Source organism: Sceloporus occidentalis, unplaced genomic scaffold (genome assembly GCF_023333645.1).
Source record: "Sceloporus occidentalis isolate IW3139 unplaced genomic scaffold, rSceOcc1.0.p SCAF_103, whole genome shotgun sequence".
Classification (NCBI taxonomy): domain Eukaryota; kingdom Metazoa; phylum Chordata; class Lepidosauria; order Squamata; family Phrynosomatidae; genus Sceloporus; species Sceloporus occidentalis.
The window spans coordinates 177,775-196,060 of NW_028317083.1; the positions used below are offsets into that span (position 1 = coordinate 177,775).

Genomic DNA, 18,286 nt, shown 5'->3' on the forward strand with positions numbered 1-18,286 from the left:
AGCCCCGGGGCACAAATACGTGGAATTTGTACCAGATAAAGACATTATGAAAGATGGCAACCCGACGGAGACCTGGAGAGACACCGAATTACTGCGGGTCTAATCGAATCCCGATGGCAGCCGTGACATGCGCCAGCCGCTCTGGCCGTAGGCTACGTCTGGACAATCACGTAAGCAATTCATTTAAAAGACAACGATCCTCTGGTAACACTCGTTTCGGTTAAACTCCCCGACATCTGTATCCCTGCGCTGTAAGCAAATTTAAGGGCAATTTTCTCATTATCGTCATTTACGAGGCATCTCGCCGAGTTCGTCTTCTAATAAAATGTCGCATTATGAGTGCGGCACTTGGAACATAGGCCAGAAAGGCAAATACGGTTAAACCGCTAATTCACTTACTACCGGTCACACCATCTAGTACTGTCCAAAACTCATAAAAGTAACAGAAAGGATCCAGACGTTATGTAAATCCCGCCTGAAAGCCCCTTCTGGCCTTAACGCTGGGTATCTCGGAGCCCCGAGTGTCTCAGAGCCCCCCATGCTTGGTCCAGCCTGGGCGATATATTTCAGTGGTTGTGCTCATATTTAAGCGCGCTCGGCACTTTTGGACTCCTTCAGGCACTTTTTTTTTTTTTTTACATGGCACTTGCCGCAGCCTTTTTAGGCTAGGTGTGCGGCGCGTGGTAAATGCTTATTACACCAGCCTGGAGCTTCCAAAATGGAGCACTTTGTACGTAGTTTTTACATACAAGATTGCAGTTTTTTTGCACCGTGCGTGTGTTTTTATGGATTTTCTGATTTTTGTTCACGAACACCAAAAACACCATGCTGAAGCCAGGTCCCGGCTTTTCTGGTGAGGAGGGGAGATAAGGAGCTCCTCGAAGTGTTGGGGTGAAATAAAAAAAAAAAATACTGGTGAAAGTGTCAGAGGTGCAATGGTGCCCTCGTCAACCAGCCGGTGCTGTGAAAATGTGACCCCGTACACCTATGAACGCTCTCTCCGTGTTTATACTACGCGTGTATGTAACAGGTCTTGTCGTAGATGACAGGTCTATTTTAAGTATCGCTCAAGTTACCCATCGTTTTATGATGTACGTGGCTCTCGACATGACGTGACCTTTTTCACTTGACCTTTGGTTGCTACACATGACTGAGATGCAGATATAGAACACAGGACCTGGTCAGATGATACATGGCACGTATTCCTCGAACATACGGGGAGCACGGCAAAGTCAGCCGCAGTATGATGGATGGGTGGCCTCTGGGAAGTGCTCCCTCACCCTACTTCCCAATAATGAAACACTTGGAATTTGAGAGGCATTGAGGGTCAGAAAGAGGTTTCCAAGAGGAATTTCTAATCCAGTAAGGATGACGTACGTGCGGCCGATTGCTGGATATGCTTAGCTGCATGTTATGTTTTTATGCTCATGTAGTGTGTGGTCAGGTATATCCAGCCAGTGGCCGTACATTATAGCACCTGATCGGGATGCCCACTGACGTCTGGGCCATAGTGCTGACGTTGGGCCAAACCCCGAAGAGTTCCCAGGTATGCTGGAAAGGGGCACTGTTGGCCAGTGGCCTACTGGGCATTTGCCTGATGGCCAGTCCAGGCCTGGTTGTTTTCTTTTGGATTGTTATACCTGGGAACTTCTGGGCTCCGGCTACGCGGAGCCTTCCTTTGCGGAACGCGGCCAGGACGGCACACTAACGTCAGTGGGCGGTCCTGTGATGTCGGTGGGAGTTCCCCCTGATGTCGGGGGCGTTCCCGCTGACGGCAGCGGGGAACGCCTCCTTGTAAAGGGAAAATGGGTGGGGACTGGGGCGTGTCAAGACCCGGAGAAGCGGGTGCTTCACCCAGTAATTACATATATTACATTTTCTGAAGATTTTCTTAAGTAAAATACTTAGTTTCCACCTTTAAGAGTTGCTCTTGCATGCACGTACGGGCATCGATACGGGCACCATGTAGGTGCAGCTACCAGTTTTCCCAGAATTTAGGAATACAGGTCAAAACAAGACTCGTCAGGGATGCCCTAGGGCCAAGCCTGCATAAGTTGCTGGTTGGTTTTTAATGAGCATGTATTAGTTTTACTGGGTGGAACTATGGTAAAAGCTTGCTTGGGTTCCCACTTAGTATAAAGATGCTCCCCAATAGTGACAAGATATGGCTGTCCTCGGGATATGGTCTGGATTTGTCCCTAATGGCTTGCAGCTTGTTGATCATAAATAAGCCGCTCCCCAGGTTACAATATTTGCTTCCAGTACTGCCGAGCCTTTACGCGCAGGAGTCTAAGTAAAGAAACATTCTTGGAACAGGAGGTGTCCCGCACATCTCATCCTGTAAATAAGGAAATATTGACACAACTTTAAAAAGAAGAACTCAGAGGAACCGTTCTCACTCCTGCTGGTCTGTATTATTTTAATAGCCATCAAATAAAAGGCAACAGCTTCTTATTTCACTTTATATCCATAAACCGAGGACCCTATGAGGATCGTTCAGTTGATGCTTTCAGAGGCCTTCACAAAACATTGGAATCGAATGCACTGCAATTATTGAAAGTGTTTGCGGCATACAACAGAACTTTAGGTTACTTTTGTCCCTTGTCCCCGATGTAATAGGGATACTTTTTTTTAAAAGTTCAGCCAATCAAAAACACTGTTACCCATTGATGTTGATGCCAACATTTGCCCCTTTGCTGTGCAGGGAATGTGTTTGGCTGAACATATCTCTGTGCACGTGATCAGGGTAGGCACCAATATTGCCCATGGTGGGCATTTATTGGGCTCTGCGGTGGACAATTTTCATGGACCTTCACCGGTGCGCATGCATGGCAAGGCCTCCCTCTGATTTCAATGGCTGTGCTTTCCTGTCCCTGATTGGCTACTTCAAGCTGCTTAGAAGGACTAAGTCTGAATAGATTAAGTGTTTGCAGCAGGAAAATGGGCAGATCAGATGGGCCGAATGTTTTTTGTCGAATTCTGTGGTTCTATGTAATAAAATAATTATCTCTCTTACTTTTACAACATTTGTAAAGCGTTCTGTGAATTAATGTTTAAACTGAAATGTATGTCACAGGTGCAGAACTATAAAATCCTGAAAAACTGAAGAAAAAAAAAATTCACTAATTAATTAATATGTAAGATGCAAATGTTAGGAGCACGGTGGAGAACCTGGGGCCTAAGAGGTTAACACTATTACTCTTCCACCAGGAAGAATGCTGTGGTTACTGCTTATTATGTAGATGCTGACATCTAGTGGCAAAATAGTGAATAGCATCTGTTTACGTTTGCATTTAATCCGTAATTATGTTGGTGAGAAAGTGATGTTTGCTCAGAAAAAAAGGAGAAAATGTAGTGAAAATGTAACCATTCGTGTGCGCAGTGTGTCAGAAAATCTGTGCAACAAACAAATTCCACTATAGGAAGGGACATATAGCTGCTAGAAACGTGTATGAAATTCGGAAAGCGTCAGTGATGTATGGTAGCGTGGCCGAGTGGTCTAAGGCGCTGGATTTAGGCTCCAGTCATTTCGATGGCGTGGGTTCGAATCCCACCGCTGCCATGATATTTTCGTGATGCTGTTAGATATATATATTATATACTTAGATTGACATATTCATTTTTAAAATCGATGTATACAATTTTATATAACGAAATCACAAAAGATCATCCATATAATGGCAGTTTTATAGAACCATAGAACTTAATGCCACCACATTCCTTGCCTCCTGTGGGTGCAGGAAAGGAAGCACCAAGAGGGCTAACTGTGAAGTCCCTAGGCATGTCAGGTAGAAGTTTAAGGGCAGGGGAGAATACCACGATAACTGGCCACTGACTACTAATGGTACTGACCGGGCAAGAAATTTACTCTGTTTTTCCCAACTGGAGGAAGGGTACATAATATACCCTTAAACAATAAACAACAGACAAGGACTTACAGTTAGGTTTTTGGTGCTTACCGTTTTAAATATTATTAGACGGAAGATAAATCATGCCTTTTGTAATGTGTAAAAACAGGTTTATTTGTAGTTTTACACAGTGAATAAATAAGATGTACATAAAATACTTTCACGCTTATAGCTCTGCGCAACTTCATACTCAGCACTAGCTGAATTCCACTGAACAGACATCCAGTATCCGGTACAATAATATAATAATAACATTATAACAATGAACAGTGTATTTTTTAACAAATAAATATTATGTTCGTTATAGTAAAAAGTTCCATCTTGGTATGGAATTATAGTTTGAAATCCTAAAAAAAATTTCTGTGCAATATATTTTTGAAGATGTTTTAAATACTCCAAAGTGGCCAGAGTGGGACTACGATCATGGCCACAAGGAGGTGGTGTTTATACTCCCAAGAAGTCCAGAGGCTCAGCAAGATTTAGAAAGAGGGATCTAGAATGTCGGTGTCTCTGGTACTTATCCAATCATTATCACACACAGAAGTAGGAGAAACATGCAGGGTTGCATGCAAAGAGAAATACGTGCCACTAGATATACAGATGTCATGCCCTGGGCCACTTTATGGGACTACCAAAGTCTACCCTTCCGGATCCTCTGCCGCCCACCCACGTAGGTATCAAGGCCAGTGGTGGTGGCAGGTTGAACATCACAGTACTTTTGTAATTGACAGGTAGTCCCATAAAGCATTCGGATGAACCAGTGGTGTTATAAGTATTTCTCTCTATCGCCATATCATTGGTTTAACAATATTAGATTTTTTCGGGGGGGGGGGTCCATTTACAGTAGTAAGGAAATTGCTTGTCCTGTATGGGAGTTTATTATGGAAAAATGACGAAATCATTGTGAATGAAACATTGCTGTGCAGCTAAATGGAGTCGAGGTGAAAAAGAGGAGGACTAGGTTTTGAAGACCCTACAAAAGAAATGGGAAACACATACAAACAAATAAGCAGAACATAACAAGCAACAGACTGCAAAAAACATTTTGGTCCTGCAACGACTTCTGCTTGTTTCTGACATAATGATCCACGGCATCGGCGAAGGAGAATTTCTGTGGGTTATACCCAAGCTCCTTCCGGGCTTTATCTATCCTGAACGTGTGCGTTATCGTGATGTTTGTTACCTGTAACAGAGAGCACATTGTTTATCAGCATAGACGGGGAATATACAGTATCCATTAACTCGCACAAATTGTTAAAAACTACTGCCTTTTGTAAATGTCTTTCTCTGCTTATTAATCAATTTGTTATCCATGTGTCATATATATGTGTGTGTGTGTGTGTGTATACGAGATGGTGTTGGGAGTAGGGTCCACCTGGCTTTGTTTGCCCCTCGGGCGAAAAGCTGCTAGCCCTCCCCTGCCCAGGAATTCTCAAAAATCACAGAAATATCATTAAAAATCATAAATTTACTTACCTCAGTCCTTGTCAGCAATGGATTCAAATTCAAAATTGGTTTCAAAATAATATGTAGCCATTCCAGAAGAAAAGCTGCAAAACATTAAATGCCAATAATTTAAATCCGTTACTTGATAAATATTAAAAAAGTGAGTCTAAATGAAATGATATAGAGGACATTTTCTAAGTGGAATCTTAGCACAGATACATAGTTTGAAACAGTTTAATATGCTTTTCTAAACAGCTTTACACTTTTTGTAATATTTCTGCATTATATTCAATTGGCAGACTTATAATAATAATTACATGTAACCTAAGGTTATCCTCTAATGTATTAAATAGTCATTTTACTCTGTATATTAAACTGTACCATTTAAAACGGTTTATAAATAAATGCATTTATTTATAGAGTAACAGCAGATATTGTGGTAAGAAACCCAAGAGCGCTGAATAATCATGTCTCTGCGTCTATACGTATGTGTGAACAGCAATGCAGGAACATAAACGTGATCTTAAAATAATCACATTTTTCTTTGGAAATCGTGTTGGAGACTATGGAGTCTTCTCAGACAGGTCCGAGTTGTGTCAGGTTGACACAAACGTGACCTGCTTCTTTAGGATGAAGAACTGAGCGCGCATCGTACCTGGGCACTATCCGGGATTGACCAGGAGTCTCTGGGGGAAGCCCTGTTTTTTCTTTATAGAAGCAGGGGAGCAACATTTAGTCACGCCCACCTCCTGTCCCCGCCTACTCAATAAAAGCCCCACCTCTATGTGCAAATAGCTTCACCCCTTCACAAAGCCACTCACCTAGAAGAGGGAAAGCTCTGGGTGGACTACCCTGAGACGGTCCCAGATATCAAAACAAGTTCCACTCAACATGAATGGAAACACTCAAAGTGCAATTGGCAGCAACTCATCTTAACGTGAATAGATATTATTGCTCTTGTGATAGTCTAGCCAAGTTCCTTAAGATAACTAACGCTGCAAGTGTGTAACTGATTTGTCTAATAAATGTATATATATGCACACAAAAGGCCTATATTGAGCTTTACCATGTATATTTACTTACCTACTCCATAAACCAGTGACGATGGAAGGGTTATCCATGGATCACATAAGCCCAGCTTCTCAAACTAGAAATGAAACAGAGGTCAAGAAAGTCTCCAGCTAAGCCATGTATTTATTGTTTTCAAGTTACATTTAAACCTGACGAATTGTTATAATTCTACAGTACTTGTTCACCACCATACCTGGAAATAATCTCTCTTTCGATTTGCCCCAGAGGCTGTGGGGGTATTTGCTTCTGCTAAAGGGTATCCCTGTCCCCCGCATCAGCCTGCGATATCTCCCTGGCCCAGCTAATCCCTCTCCTAATTCTTTTACGGACCAAGGAGAAGACCAGTAGGTGACCATACTTGGGAAGTTCCTTGGAATGTTTATCACCACTTAGGGCTTGAGAGTAAATCTAGTTTTTCCCAAAGCAAGGAATGAGGGAGGACATGGCAGTTGATTTAGAGCTTTAAACATCTGTTTATAGCTCGTCAATAAATAATTTAGCTTTTCAAGTGTCATGGAGGGTTTTTTTAAGACATGTTACACATATTGTTATTTAACAAACCAATGAATAAAGGTTGGGACAATCCTATTACTAAATCCAGTCTTATTCTCAATAAAGAAGACACGAACTTACCAAAGGATGAAGCCAATCAAAGCAATTGAAACTGTCGCCATCGTGAATGTAATATACTTTTCCGCTCTGAAACAAATAATCAAAACACAGGTTTTTTCTTAGAAATGCATACGTTATTGGTGGGTATCACACATGGGGATCCACTGAGCAGCTCTTGGGTATCTGTATCATTAGGTTTTGAAACTCTAATGATCTGCCCTGGAGGCTCCTGGTTTGGTTGCTTCAGAGGGACGGGAGGAGGCCACATGGGAGCTGCAATGGAAGTCTGTGCAGGCCTTCGTTGATTTCACAGCTGCCTAGACCTAGTCGGGTAGAACTGGGCCACGATCTCCACTGCCCTGAAAAACAGGACAGTGGGTAGCTACACAGGACAGAGGGACAGTGCCTGAAAATCAGGATTTTCCCATGAAAATCAGGACTGTTGGGAGGTATGCCATGAAATTCAGCCACTCTTCCCCTCTGATCTGCTCTCTCAGATTAAGGGTCCACTTTTTACACAAGAGAGCCGTGTTCCATCGCGCTTCCACTGTATTGGCTATAATTCCATCTCATACTTACTGCAATGAATTCTTTGCTAGCGGTCAGTGCTTTGGCAGCTAAGATATGAGCCTCCACCAGATTGCACACGTGGATCCAATTCATCTTGGCACTGCTGCTTCCAAACTTAAAACACATTACTCTTCTTTCAACGTTTGTCTGATGAAACACAAAAAAAGGAGATTTACATTGAAATATGAGGCATATAATTCCCTTATAAGGTCATATATATATATATATATATATATATATATATATATATAAAATAAGATCCAAAATAACCAGTGTTTGGGGAGCGCTTACACCAGCAGCTGGTTAGTGATGCTGTACTACTAACTTATTCGGTACATAAATGATCAGCACGCCGTATTAGTTTGAGATGAATTGTCAGCTGTCTAGGCCAGGGTTGTCTGTCTGGTGGCCATCAGGGGATATTAAATAGCCCCTCTATGACTTAAAATTAATAATCTTGAATGAATTTTATAAGCACTATGTAACTGCAAGCCTCTAACCTGAGCAGACCCCACAGGAAAGCGTACCCCAATGTATTGAAGCCAATGCATATTCTACCAAGTTAGACATATTATGTGAAGCGGGTGGCTGGCGCTCCAGAAATGGTAAATAAAAGGGCAAGTGTCCCCTGGCTGCTCTGATTTGAACATTTTGAGCTCCCATCTAAAGCTTTTTTAAAACTGAGGTTTTCTATCTTTCCTTTTCTGACAATTGCATGCACGATGACGCTTACCGCTAGCCTTGGTAAATGTCTCCTCTCATCTGGCCCATAAATTCCAGGTGGTCGTAGCACGCAGGTATGAAGTTTTCCTCCTCCTGGGAACGGACACAAAGTGATGTCAGTCCAGAAAGATGGACGCCATCCCGGGTGATTACAGTGAGATGCTTTCATTTTGTTGGAAGTGTCGGCATTGCTGGTTTTGCTAAACTCAGAAGTGTGTCCGCATCACACACGCCAAGTCCCAATCTATTGACTAGCAGGGAAATTACCCGTCTGTGATGTTCTCGTGCAGAAATGGGGTTATTGGGCTACTAGTTCACACCAGCCAACGGTATGATAGAGGCAGGCGAAACATTACAGAAATACTGCAGTAAGTAAATGTCTAAATGGCCCCCAGTGGCCTCCGCTGACACCCTGAACAGGTGGAACCTACTGTGTCCGTTTGGGTTTCTCACTTTGTATAATTATTATTATTATCAACTTTTTTTTATATAGTGCCAACAATTTACGCAGCGCTTAATACAATACATAAATTCAAGGGGTCTGACAAGACAAGAATTGACAGACTAAGACAAACCGATACATTAGGTGGAGAGAGCCCGGCTCGCAAGCTTACAATCTAGATAATTATATACATTTACAGGGACTGGTTTTATGGAAATCCTTCTTGAGACCCACCATCGAGCTCCGTGTTCTACAATATTGTCTGCTTAGTGCTTAATGAGTTTGAGTTATTCTGTATCACACTCAGCTTCCTCTTTCTTAATAGTTTTTTAATTAAAAAAAAAAAAAGTTTTTTAATAAGAATAGTTTAGATACATACGGGGCCCAATATGATATTAAGCAGTAAGACCCCTCCACTTCTGGTTACAACTGTGGCAGAGCTCCTGCTACGTGGACCACCTGATCCCCGAAGGCACACTTAGAGAGAATATATTTTCCAGCACTTTGCCAGTACATGATCGCGGGTATACTTGCTACAGAGTCCTGACAGGTATCAGGTGGAGAAAGATCTTACTGTGACAAGCCTGCGGCTAAAATTATCCCCGTCTCACCTTGGCTCTCGGTTTCATGTTGCACTTTTTCGTTAATTTGTCTTACACCGGCATTTCTAACCTTATCACTGCTCGCTGAGGCTTAAGTGCCGAAATGACTCCTGGACCACGGAATGGTCTGGGACGCAACAATAAATAATTCTACTTCTGAGACAAAGTGGCGGCAGGCAGCTTCTAACTTAAGGAGTTGCCACATATTTTTTTTGTACCAGTCCACAGAATTTCTTTTTTTTTGTTGAAATAATGATAATTTTTTTTTTCTAAAATTTTGACCAGCCTGTCTGATAAAAAAAAGTCCTTATTGCATGACATTAAGAAATAAAAATAGAATGTCTGGGTCCTAATTTCCAGGAGCACAATTTACTAGACATATGACGTAATTGGATTTATGAAGGTGCCATAAAGCATTTATAATCAGAAAACATAAAAAGACACAATTATCTTCAAACTTTAACAATAATATTATCAGCGACTTTGTATTCAATGCTTTTTTATTTTTGAGGATTCCCATTTATGCACAAAATAAAAAAATAACGTCGCATTACGGTATTCATTCTCCGCAGCCAAATAACCACCAAGTATCTGTATTTTGAGCTAAAATACACCATTTTTGCCCTAAACAAAATTATATTCTAACTCAAAATTATATTCTAACTCAATGTGAAAGCAAAACATATTCTATCACGTATCTTGCCTTTTAGCAGAGTCCCGTTGGCTGCCAGTACCATCTGATCAGCGATCGCTTTACTCTTGGAATAATGGTCCAGATGCTGGAAAGACAAAATGTATTTCTGATTCCTGATAGGTTGTTGCCATAGATATCGAAAAAGCTCTATGTTGTTTTTATGTCATTGCAACCTCAGAAGGAACAGTAATCATTTGCTTAACCTAGTTGAGAGTGCAATTCAAGTTTTTGTCTAATGGTTTGAGGTTATTAATTATCAAACTGTAAATTAGCCCTGCATGATGCATAGGTAATATGGAATATTCCCAACCTTACTGATTTAACCATGCATTATTCAGGCCACATGACCATTCTTTTTCAATGCTCTCTTTAGTAAATTGATCCCGCTTAGTAAAATGTCCACCACAAAACCTGTTGCTGCCCACCCCTGGCTGGAATGTTCCAGACGGTAGCGGAAGATTTATGGGACAAAAAAGCACATATTTGAGCAACCAATTCACTGATCCAGCTCTATAGTGAGTGGAACCCATGTTTGGAAAACAAAAAAGCATTCAATGTAAGTGATGAAGCTCATCAAGGGTAGGACTCAACCATCAGGCTTGTGCCCACAACGGCTCCCTGAGCTATGTACAGTTTAATATGATCTATTATATTTAATCAAGTTTTATTTAAGGGTAAAGATACTTTAAAGATGCTTTATTTGGGTTATTTCTTTAAATATTACCTTATCGAGTGGAAAATAAGGCACGGTTTCTTCATCTCCATCTTCTATGTGGTTACCACCAAATGCCACATTGACTGTACTTGTGTAAATAAATTTAGGGATATTCCTCTGCACGCAAACTGCGTAGAAAACAGAAATAATAAAATATACATAATTCCATAACTACACTTGTTTCTATTAATAAACAGTAGAGATACGCATAATACGAGGGTGGGGATTATTCCATGTAATACACTAGTTATACAAGGCCTGCCCCGACTGAGACCGGGAACATGGTTAGTCTGATGCAGGAAACAAGGAATGATAACAATAACTCAGGTACTTATATTTTCCTCTTTTCTTGAGTAAATACTTACCATCAATGACCACTTTTGTCCCTCCTATGTTAATTGACTCAATCATTTGCTTCTGGAACTAAAATGAAAATATTACATAAGTTCCTGGCATCTGGACTGCATGATACCTGTCTGTTAATGAAGTTTCCTGTGTATTACCATCTGTGCAGAATCTCATTGTTGATAATGCATTGCTTTTTAATACTAGTCAGTGTTGGCCAAGGCAACATATGGGGCCCTGAGCAACAATATAATATAACCTTGGGATGGATTGTAGGGCTGAATGGGGAGGTGGCAGTCAAGCTGGGGAAAGACAAACATTGATGGGATGGAAGATAAAGACCGTTGATGGGTGTAAGATGGATGAGGAGGACTGTTGATGGGTCTGGGATGGAGGATAAGGACTGTTGATGGGTCTGGGATTGAGGAAGGGGACCATTGATGGGTCTGGGATGGATGAAAGGGATTGTTGAGATTTGGACATATATTATTTATGGGCTGGGGTAATGTTGTATTGATGTTGTTGGAGGTAAGGTTACAGTAGGGCTGCAAAAGGGAGCAATAGGACTGAGAAAAGAGAAAAGATAAGCCTTTCAGCTCACCTACCTACCTACCTACCTACCTGTAGCTCTGGGTTATGCCGCTTCATTACAGGGACCACAGGAGCTCTGTCCCCCACCTTCCAAAACACAGCTGAGTGCATGCTGGAGAGGGAGCCCTTGCTATCAAGGGCCCTGGAAAAACTTTCTCTATAGTCCCTGGCATCATTATCCCTGACACTTGTAAAGAATAATTTTTATATATGGCGATAGTAGAACCAGCAGGGCTGAAAGTTTACAATAATGGGCAAAAACCATCATCCAACTATTCCGTGGTTATGACTGGGAGATGAGGCAAATCCGACCAAAACAACAAGGGATGATTTACAAAGCTTGTCAATTAATCTCATCTTGTGCATAGCGGCTATAAAAAAAAAAAAGGATTGAGGGTCTTTTGCACCAGTCTGACACAGGGCCGTTCCCTTCCTCCAATTAGTTACACTTATTGATAAAACACTGTATACTGGCCACAATATGGACCAGAAACATGGCTGTCTCATGTCGTGTAAGTAGAAACCCCCCCAGAAAGTAGATTTACTCACTTGTTGTGATCCTGACATTCCGAAGGAAGCTACATGAAAAACACAGTCAACTCCTTCACAGGCTTTGTATAGAGAATCGTAATCTCTAATGTCACTCTGAAACATCAAAAAGAAAATATATCTGGAACTAGAGTGTGAAAGGCGCAAGAATAGGACAAATAATACAGCCCGGTCAGATGTGTCGGGAAGTGGCGCGTATATTCCGTCCTAGAACTAGAGAGCCTTCTCTGGCTATGCTGCTTCATTTTAATATTCAAAAACAACTATCTGGTAAGTGACAGAGTAGTGTTAGAAGTCCAGTAAAGTAAAAATTACACTTTCTTAACCAACTAATTGTTTACTGAATTAATCTGAGTAGATTATACATCATTTAAGGTATTTTAAAATAAATTTTACCTTAATAAATACAGCTCCAGCGGGGGTCTCCCATTCGGACTTGTGTATGTCAAAAAGCACAACGGAGACCCCTAGTTTCACCAAAGCACATCCAAGGTTATGGCCGACATAGCCTGCTCCTCCAGTGACCAAAGCCTTCTTTATTTCTGCACGACTGCTGTCCACATGGGCGCTTGGTATACAGGAGAAAGGTCTGCTCTGGTGGGGCACCACACCATTAGACCTGTGTTTAGTGATTGCACGATACGGCAAAGCGTTCCTCAGGCATTCCGAGCAGAATTCTTCCATCTCAACCCCGCTCTTCAACTCTTCCAACTCACAGAAGGACGCTCATTCCTTCATTCTGGAAAACGTAATCCAGGTGGTAAGGCAGTCGATAATACATATTATTAAATTAAAACTACAAAAAAGATCATTTGTCCTTCAGAGTTTCATTTATAATAATGAATGTAGAGAATTGTACAGGAATGTTGGTCTAAATACTAAAGGTATTCCTTTAATTCAAGGCAGTTATTTTTCCCTTTTAATCTTTTTCTCTCTTTTAATATCACAAGATACTTCATGTATTCACTTGGAGGCCTTACTCGGAACATTTGCGACTAGTACCAAAAAAAGTACTCTCATATATTTTTGATATTTTCAGTTTTATGATTCTATACAAAATTGGATTTAAGTCAGACTTTGACTAAGTCCCTCCAAATCCTTAATTTTGTTTGAGTCATTCAGAGGTGGACTTGCTTGTGTGCTTCGGATCATTGTCCTGCTGCATAACAAACTGATGGCCGGATATTCTCCTTCAGGATTTATGCTTCCATCAATTGTGGCAGGTCATCCAGGTCCCGAAGCACCAAAGTAGCCCCAAACGATCTCACTACCATCACCGTGTTTGAGTGTTGGTCTGATGTTCTTATTGAGGAATGCTGTTAGCTTTATGCTGGATTTCACAGGACCCATTTCTTCCAAAAAGTTCCACTTTTGACTCACCAGTCCACAAAATATTATCCCAAGTCTTGTGGGTCATGAAGGGTTTTTTTTTGTAAATGTGAGGCAAGCCTTCGTGTTCTTGTTGGTCAGCTGTGATTTTCACCTTGCCACTTTCCCATGGATGCCATTTTTTTGCTCAGTCTCTTACTTGAGGGATCGTGAACACTGACCTTAACTCAGGCAAGTGAGGGCTGTAGTTCTTTACATGTTATTCTGGGTTCTTTTGTGACCTCCATTATCACATCTTGGTAGGCTGGCCACTCCTAGGAAGGTTCACCATTGTTCCAGATGTTCTCCGTTTGTAGATAGTGGCTCTCACCCTGGTTCACCGGAGTCCCAGAGCCTTAGAAATAGCTTTGAAACCCTTTTCCAGACTGATAGATTCCAATGACTTTGTTCCTCATCTGTTCTTGACTTTCTTTAGATCGCGGCATCATGTGCTGCTTTTGTGACCTTTAGCCTACTTCACTTTGCAAGACAGGTTTATTTAATTAATGTTTAAATATGACAGGGCTGGCGGTAATCATGCCTGGGTGCGTCTAGTTTTGGTTAATTGGCTGATTGGCATTTACCATTCCACATAGGGCAGGTACGGTTGGATAGCTATTTTCCTTACATACATGAAAACATCATTTGAAAACTGCATTTTGGGTTATCTTTGTCTGCCATCAAAATTAGTTTGACGATCTGATACATTTAAGTGTGAAATATGCAATAATAGAAGAAATCGGGAAGGAGCAAATCCTTTTTCACAGCACTGTGATTGATTCAAATGTAAAATATAAAGACACATACAGTAAACCTTTTTGGAGTTAGTTTGAAATGTGATTTTATCACCATAGCAACAGCTGGAATTATCAACTCACCAGGAATGGTTGCTACGGTAATAAAAACAATTTTTTTACTATAATGACCAGGAGCCACAAAACTGCCTTTTTTATTTTTCGCTCTATTATTCAGCTGGTATTTAGTGCCATTTCTATAATGCTGGAAATGGCTTTATAACCAACTCAACAAAATAAAAAATAGATCATCTTCCATGAATCATCGCGACCATTGGTCTCAATATCAATCTGCTTCAATTATTTTCCTGAATGTGGTGTATTTAAGGAAATCCGCAATTACGTGGCTGGTGTTGTTGAAGACCAAATAAATAATGAAATCATACTGTGGGTTATAATGCATGGGGCAAATTATTGGTGATTCCTGGTGCGTATGGAACAAAATAGGACTAAACCTGTGATGTGGCCTGTCTAAAAAGCACAACCCTTACCATTATAGAGATATATACGGTATATTTAATAAACAAAGTATTATATGGTGGCCAGTGAGCTCCCGGTACCTCTGCACTACTTGTTGGAGACGCTGGACTTTATCTTGTGATCGATGAACTTCTAACTCTGGCACCTGCTAAATTAAAGATGCTATCTCCAGCGTTATCACAGTGCCAGTGTTGTTTTGGGCTGTGCGGAGGGCCCATATTATTATAACAGATGTTATCTGGTCGTCAGGATTGCCTACGTTTGAAGGATTCTGTAGCACGGATCCAAATGAAGCCCATTGGGCTTATAATGCGATTGATGACTATATATTCTTTGAATACTTATAGCTACTAAAGTCAGAATATTACCTGCTGACCAAAAAAGACCAATAATTGTGTTGGAAACCCTTTTGTACACAGATGACGGGGAGTTCCTCCTGAGTCCAGTTGCTTAGTCTGCTCGCTTTTTTGGTTTTTAAATTATGGAATTGTGACTGAAAATCACCAGCTACGTCCCTCAGAATTTATCATCTATTCTGGTACGTAACATTTACCACCCAATCACAGGCCGTTATTTCTCTTACATTTGTATTTTTTGTACATTTACAAAGCATGCATGCACATTGTGATGAGTGAATGAGATCCGGAGAGTATGAATGACAACTACCTTCTAGAGCCTTGCAAAAGCAGTCAAACTTGATACAGAGCGAAATAGAAACCCTTCTGATAATTTGAGCTCTGGATCAGTAAATGCATTCTTGGAGCTGCCAGTGATGGGAGTTGCAGGCCGAGAAAACCTAAGCTTACGGAAACTAAATTTGGTCGTATTTAGGTCTGTGGTGGTCCCTGCCGCACTTAACAGGAGCTAAAAGTCTCAATATTTGTAAGAAGGAAATATTTACTCCCTAGATTAGATTAAAAATATAAGTAGCTGTGGTAATCATTTATATACATAGAAACATAGAACTTGTTGGTAGAGAAGAACCAGCCCACCTAGTCTGCCATTTTGTGATCTTAATAAGTTCTTTATGTCACCTTGGATTCAGGATAGCTTTATGCTTATTCCATGGATGTTTAAATTCCCTCTCTCTATTAGCATCTACCACTTCTGCTTATTTACCACCCTCTCAGTAAAGTCTAACATTACATCTAAACCTCTGATACTCCAATGTTAGATTAGTACATATTATTCAGATATTATTATAACATTTCTTTCTTCTCTTTATTTCAAACATCTGTCCTGATCTTATAATATATATATATATATATATATATATACAATAATATACGTAGGGTAACTAACAAGTAGGATATATATATATATATATATATATATATATTGTATATATATATATATAATAAACATTAGGTAACCTAATACAATAATAAGAATGTAAAACTACCCCGTAACACATTAAACAATTACCTTTGAAATAATAACAATAAAACAAATAAACTGTAACCATAGACTTAATGATGTTAGAACAATAGTCACTTCCAATATAATTTATTTATAAAGACTCCATCATCTCTTTGCAAACACATCCATCAATAACAGCCTTCCAGTAGCGGAAAGGTAGAGGGATAAATGCATCTTACCTGCGTCCGGAGGCTTGTCGATGTGCCGTGGAGTGTAGATACAGATCCTTAAATTGCTCTATGTCATCAGGTCATTTATTAGACCATTCCATTGGAATGGTGCAGGATGCTGTTTTTTTTACACGCCTTTTACATATGTTGTCTATCAGGTTCATTGAGTCACCTTTCCAGGTGGAGCTATTTTTTCTTTCACCGGAATGTTCTTTGATTCTTCACTCTAATGTATGAGACGTAAAGGAAACAGACCATATTGTTGTCTAGAGGTGATTAATTGTGTAGTCACAGATAATAACTGCTACTATCTCCCGATACCTCAGTACTTAGGTAGTTGTGTATTAAGTTCAGCAATCCCGATACACCGTCTGTTTTAAAATTACCCCATCCTCTTTGGCCATAGGTGCAAAAGGGCAAATTTCCAATTCAGCTTTTTTCTTCTCTTGGTACCTTCAGATCTCCACAATCTACTTAGAAATAAATGCCATCGCTGTATCCCTGCTCTTTAATTGTTAAAAGCATTGAGCAGGCATTGCTACAGACCCCCCTAGAGGTAGTAACATAGATCATCAATCATCATCATCATCATCATCATCATCAGCAACATCATCAACATCATCGTCATCATCATCAACATCATCACGTGCTTTTTGTGTTTAGCCAGTATATCCAGTATAATGTTGGTTTACAATTAGTGATTGATTTTATATAATGAAGATGGAATAAAGATGTTGTTTCACTTTTAAGAAGCTTTTTCAGTTTCTATGGCAACAATGTATCAGCGCCTGTTTTTGCGTCAGATGGCAGTTAAGCGTTCCCTAAAGGTTTATGAATTAAGACAAAATGTTATGTGGTTAAGGAAATTCTTTTTTTACCAACAAGTTTCAGCAGAGGACACGACAGAGCCGATTTAAATGGTAGGTGGTGGCAAAACTAATTATTGAAAGTGAATGAAAAATATTTGTAAGACTTTTCTTTGTGAAAGTTACCCGTGTATTCCTTACAACAATATGCTTATATATAAAGAATATGAAAGGATAGCGGGAGAGGTGATGTATTTATCTTTGACACTGCCAGAGCCAGGCACTACGCGGCCGCCGTCCTCGTAACTGTCCGCTAGAATATGACATCATATCCTGTTGCTCTGTGTCTACCCTTTACTGCATGTTTAGAAGGCTTTGTCTGTCTGATACAGTCCTCCATATTGTAATCAGACCTCCCGGGAGATCAGACGTCTCCCATGTAACCGGCTCATTGAGAAGCGGCACACTGACAGGCCTGATCGCCGAAGAGGGACAGCCATGTGCTTGGACCCGCCGGCCTAGGCCAGAATACATCGCTTAGCGGGAGTTGCCCTTTTTATGTTGCTTGAATAACATAAAAAGTAAGTATTTATTCAAGCAAAAGTGTGATCAGACACACGGCGTCCGGAGATAAGGGAGAAGCAAAATGGAGTAAAAAGAAGACAAATAAATAACAAAAAATAGCTATATCATTGATATATATATTTATTATTTTTTTTAAATAAATGATTAATGCTATTTGCACATCAAAGTAAAAATAATTATATATCCATATAGCAATAACATCTAAAATAATTGATTTCCATACATAAGATTTATTTACATCAAATTAATAAAAAAATATACAAAGCCTTACAGTGTATTATAAAAATAGTCATCAATACTGCGATTATTTTAAAGAAGACTGTTACAGAAAATTGCAATAAAATAAATAAATGTGGCAACAATCGGTTTCCTGATACCACACATGTAACTTTATAT

General features: G+C 40.2%; 1 protein-coding gene and 1 non-coding gene across 2 annotated transcripts; one reads left to right on the forward strand and one right to left on the reverse strand.

The window, feature by feature from the left end:
• The first annotated feature begins 3,480 nt into the window (after positions 1-3,480).
• Positions 3,481-3,562, forward strand: TRNAL-UAG (transfer RNA leucine (anticodon UAG)). The gene has a single exon. It is a non-coding gene; the product is annotated as a tRNA-Leu (tRNA).
• A 1,319-nt stretch (positions 3,563-4,881) lies between these two features.
• Positions 4,882-12,952, reverse strand: LOC149283466 (putative short-chain dehydrogenase/reductase family 42E member 2). The gene is made up of 11 exons (XM_089497427.1): positions 12,665-12,952; positions 12,269-12,364; positions 11,149-11,206; positions 10,793-10,911; positions 10,078-10,153; positions 8,341-8,423; positions 7,617-7,754; positions 7,059-7,124; positions 6,438-6,501; positions 5,385-5,458; positions 4,882-5,091 (listed from the first exon to the last, which is right to left on the reverse strand). Exons 1-11 carry the CDS (start codon positions 12,950-12,952, stop codon positions 4,882-4,884), a joined length of 1,272 nt encoding a protein of 423 aa, XP_089353553.1.
• Between the last annotated feature and the right edge of the window lie 5,334 nt (positions 12,953-18,286).

Coding starts and splice junctions, on each gene's coding strand:
- LOC149283466 (XM_089497427.1), bottom strand. CDS start 12,952: ATGGAAGAATTCTGCTCGGAATGCCTGAGGAACGCTTTGCCGTATCGT. Junction 7,755..8,340: donor GACATTTACCAAGGCTAGCG/GTAAGCGTCATC, acceptor GTGTTTCATCAG/ACAAACGTTGAAAGAAGAGT. Junction 5,459..6,437: donor GTCACTGGTTTATGGAGTAG/GTAAGTAAATAT, acceptor AATGTTTTGCAG/CTTTTCTTCTGGAATGGCTA.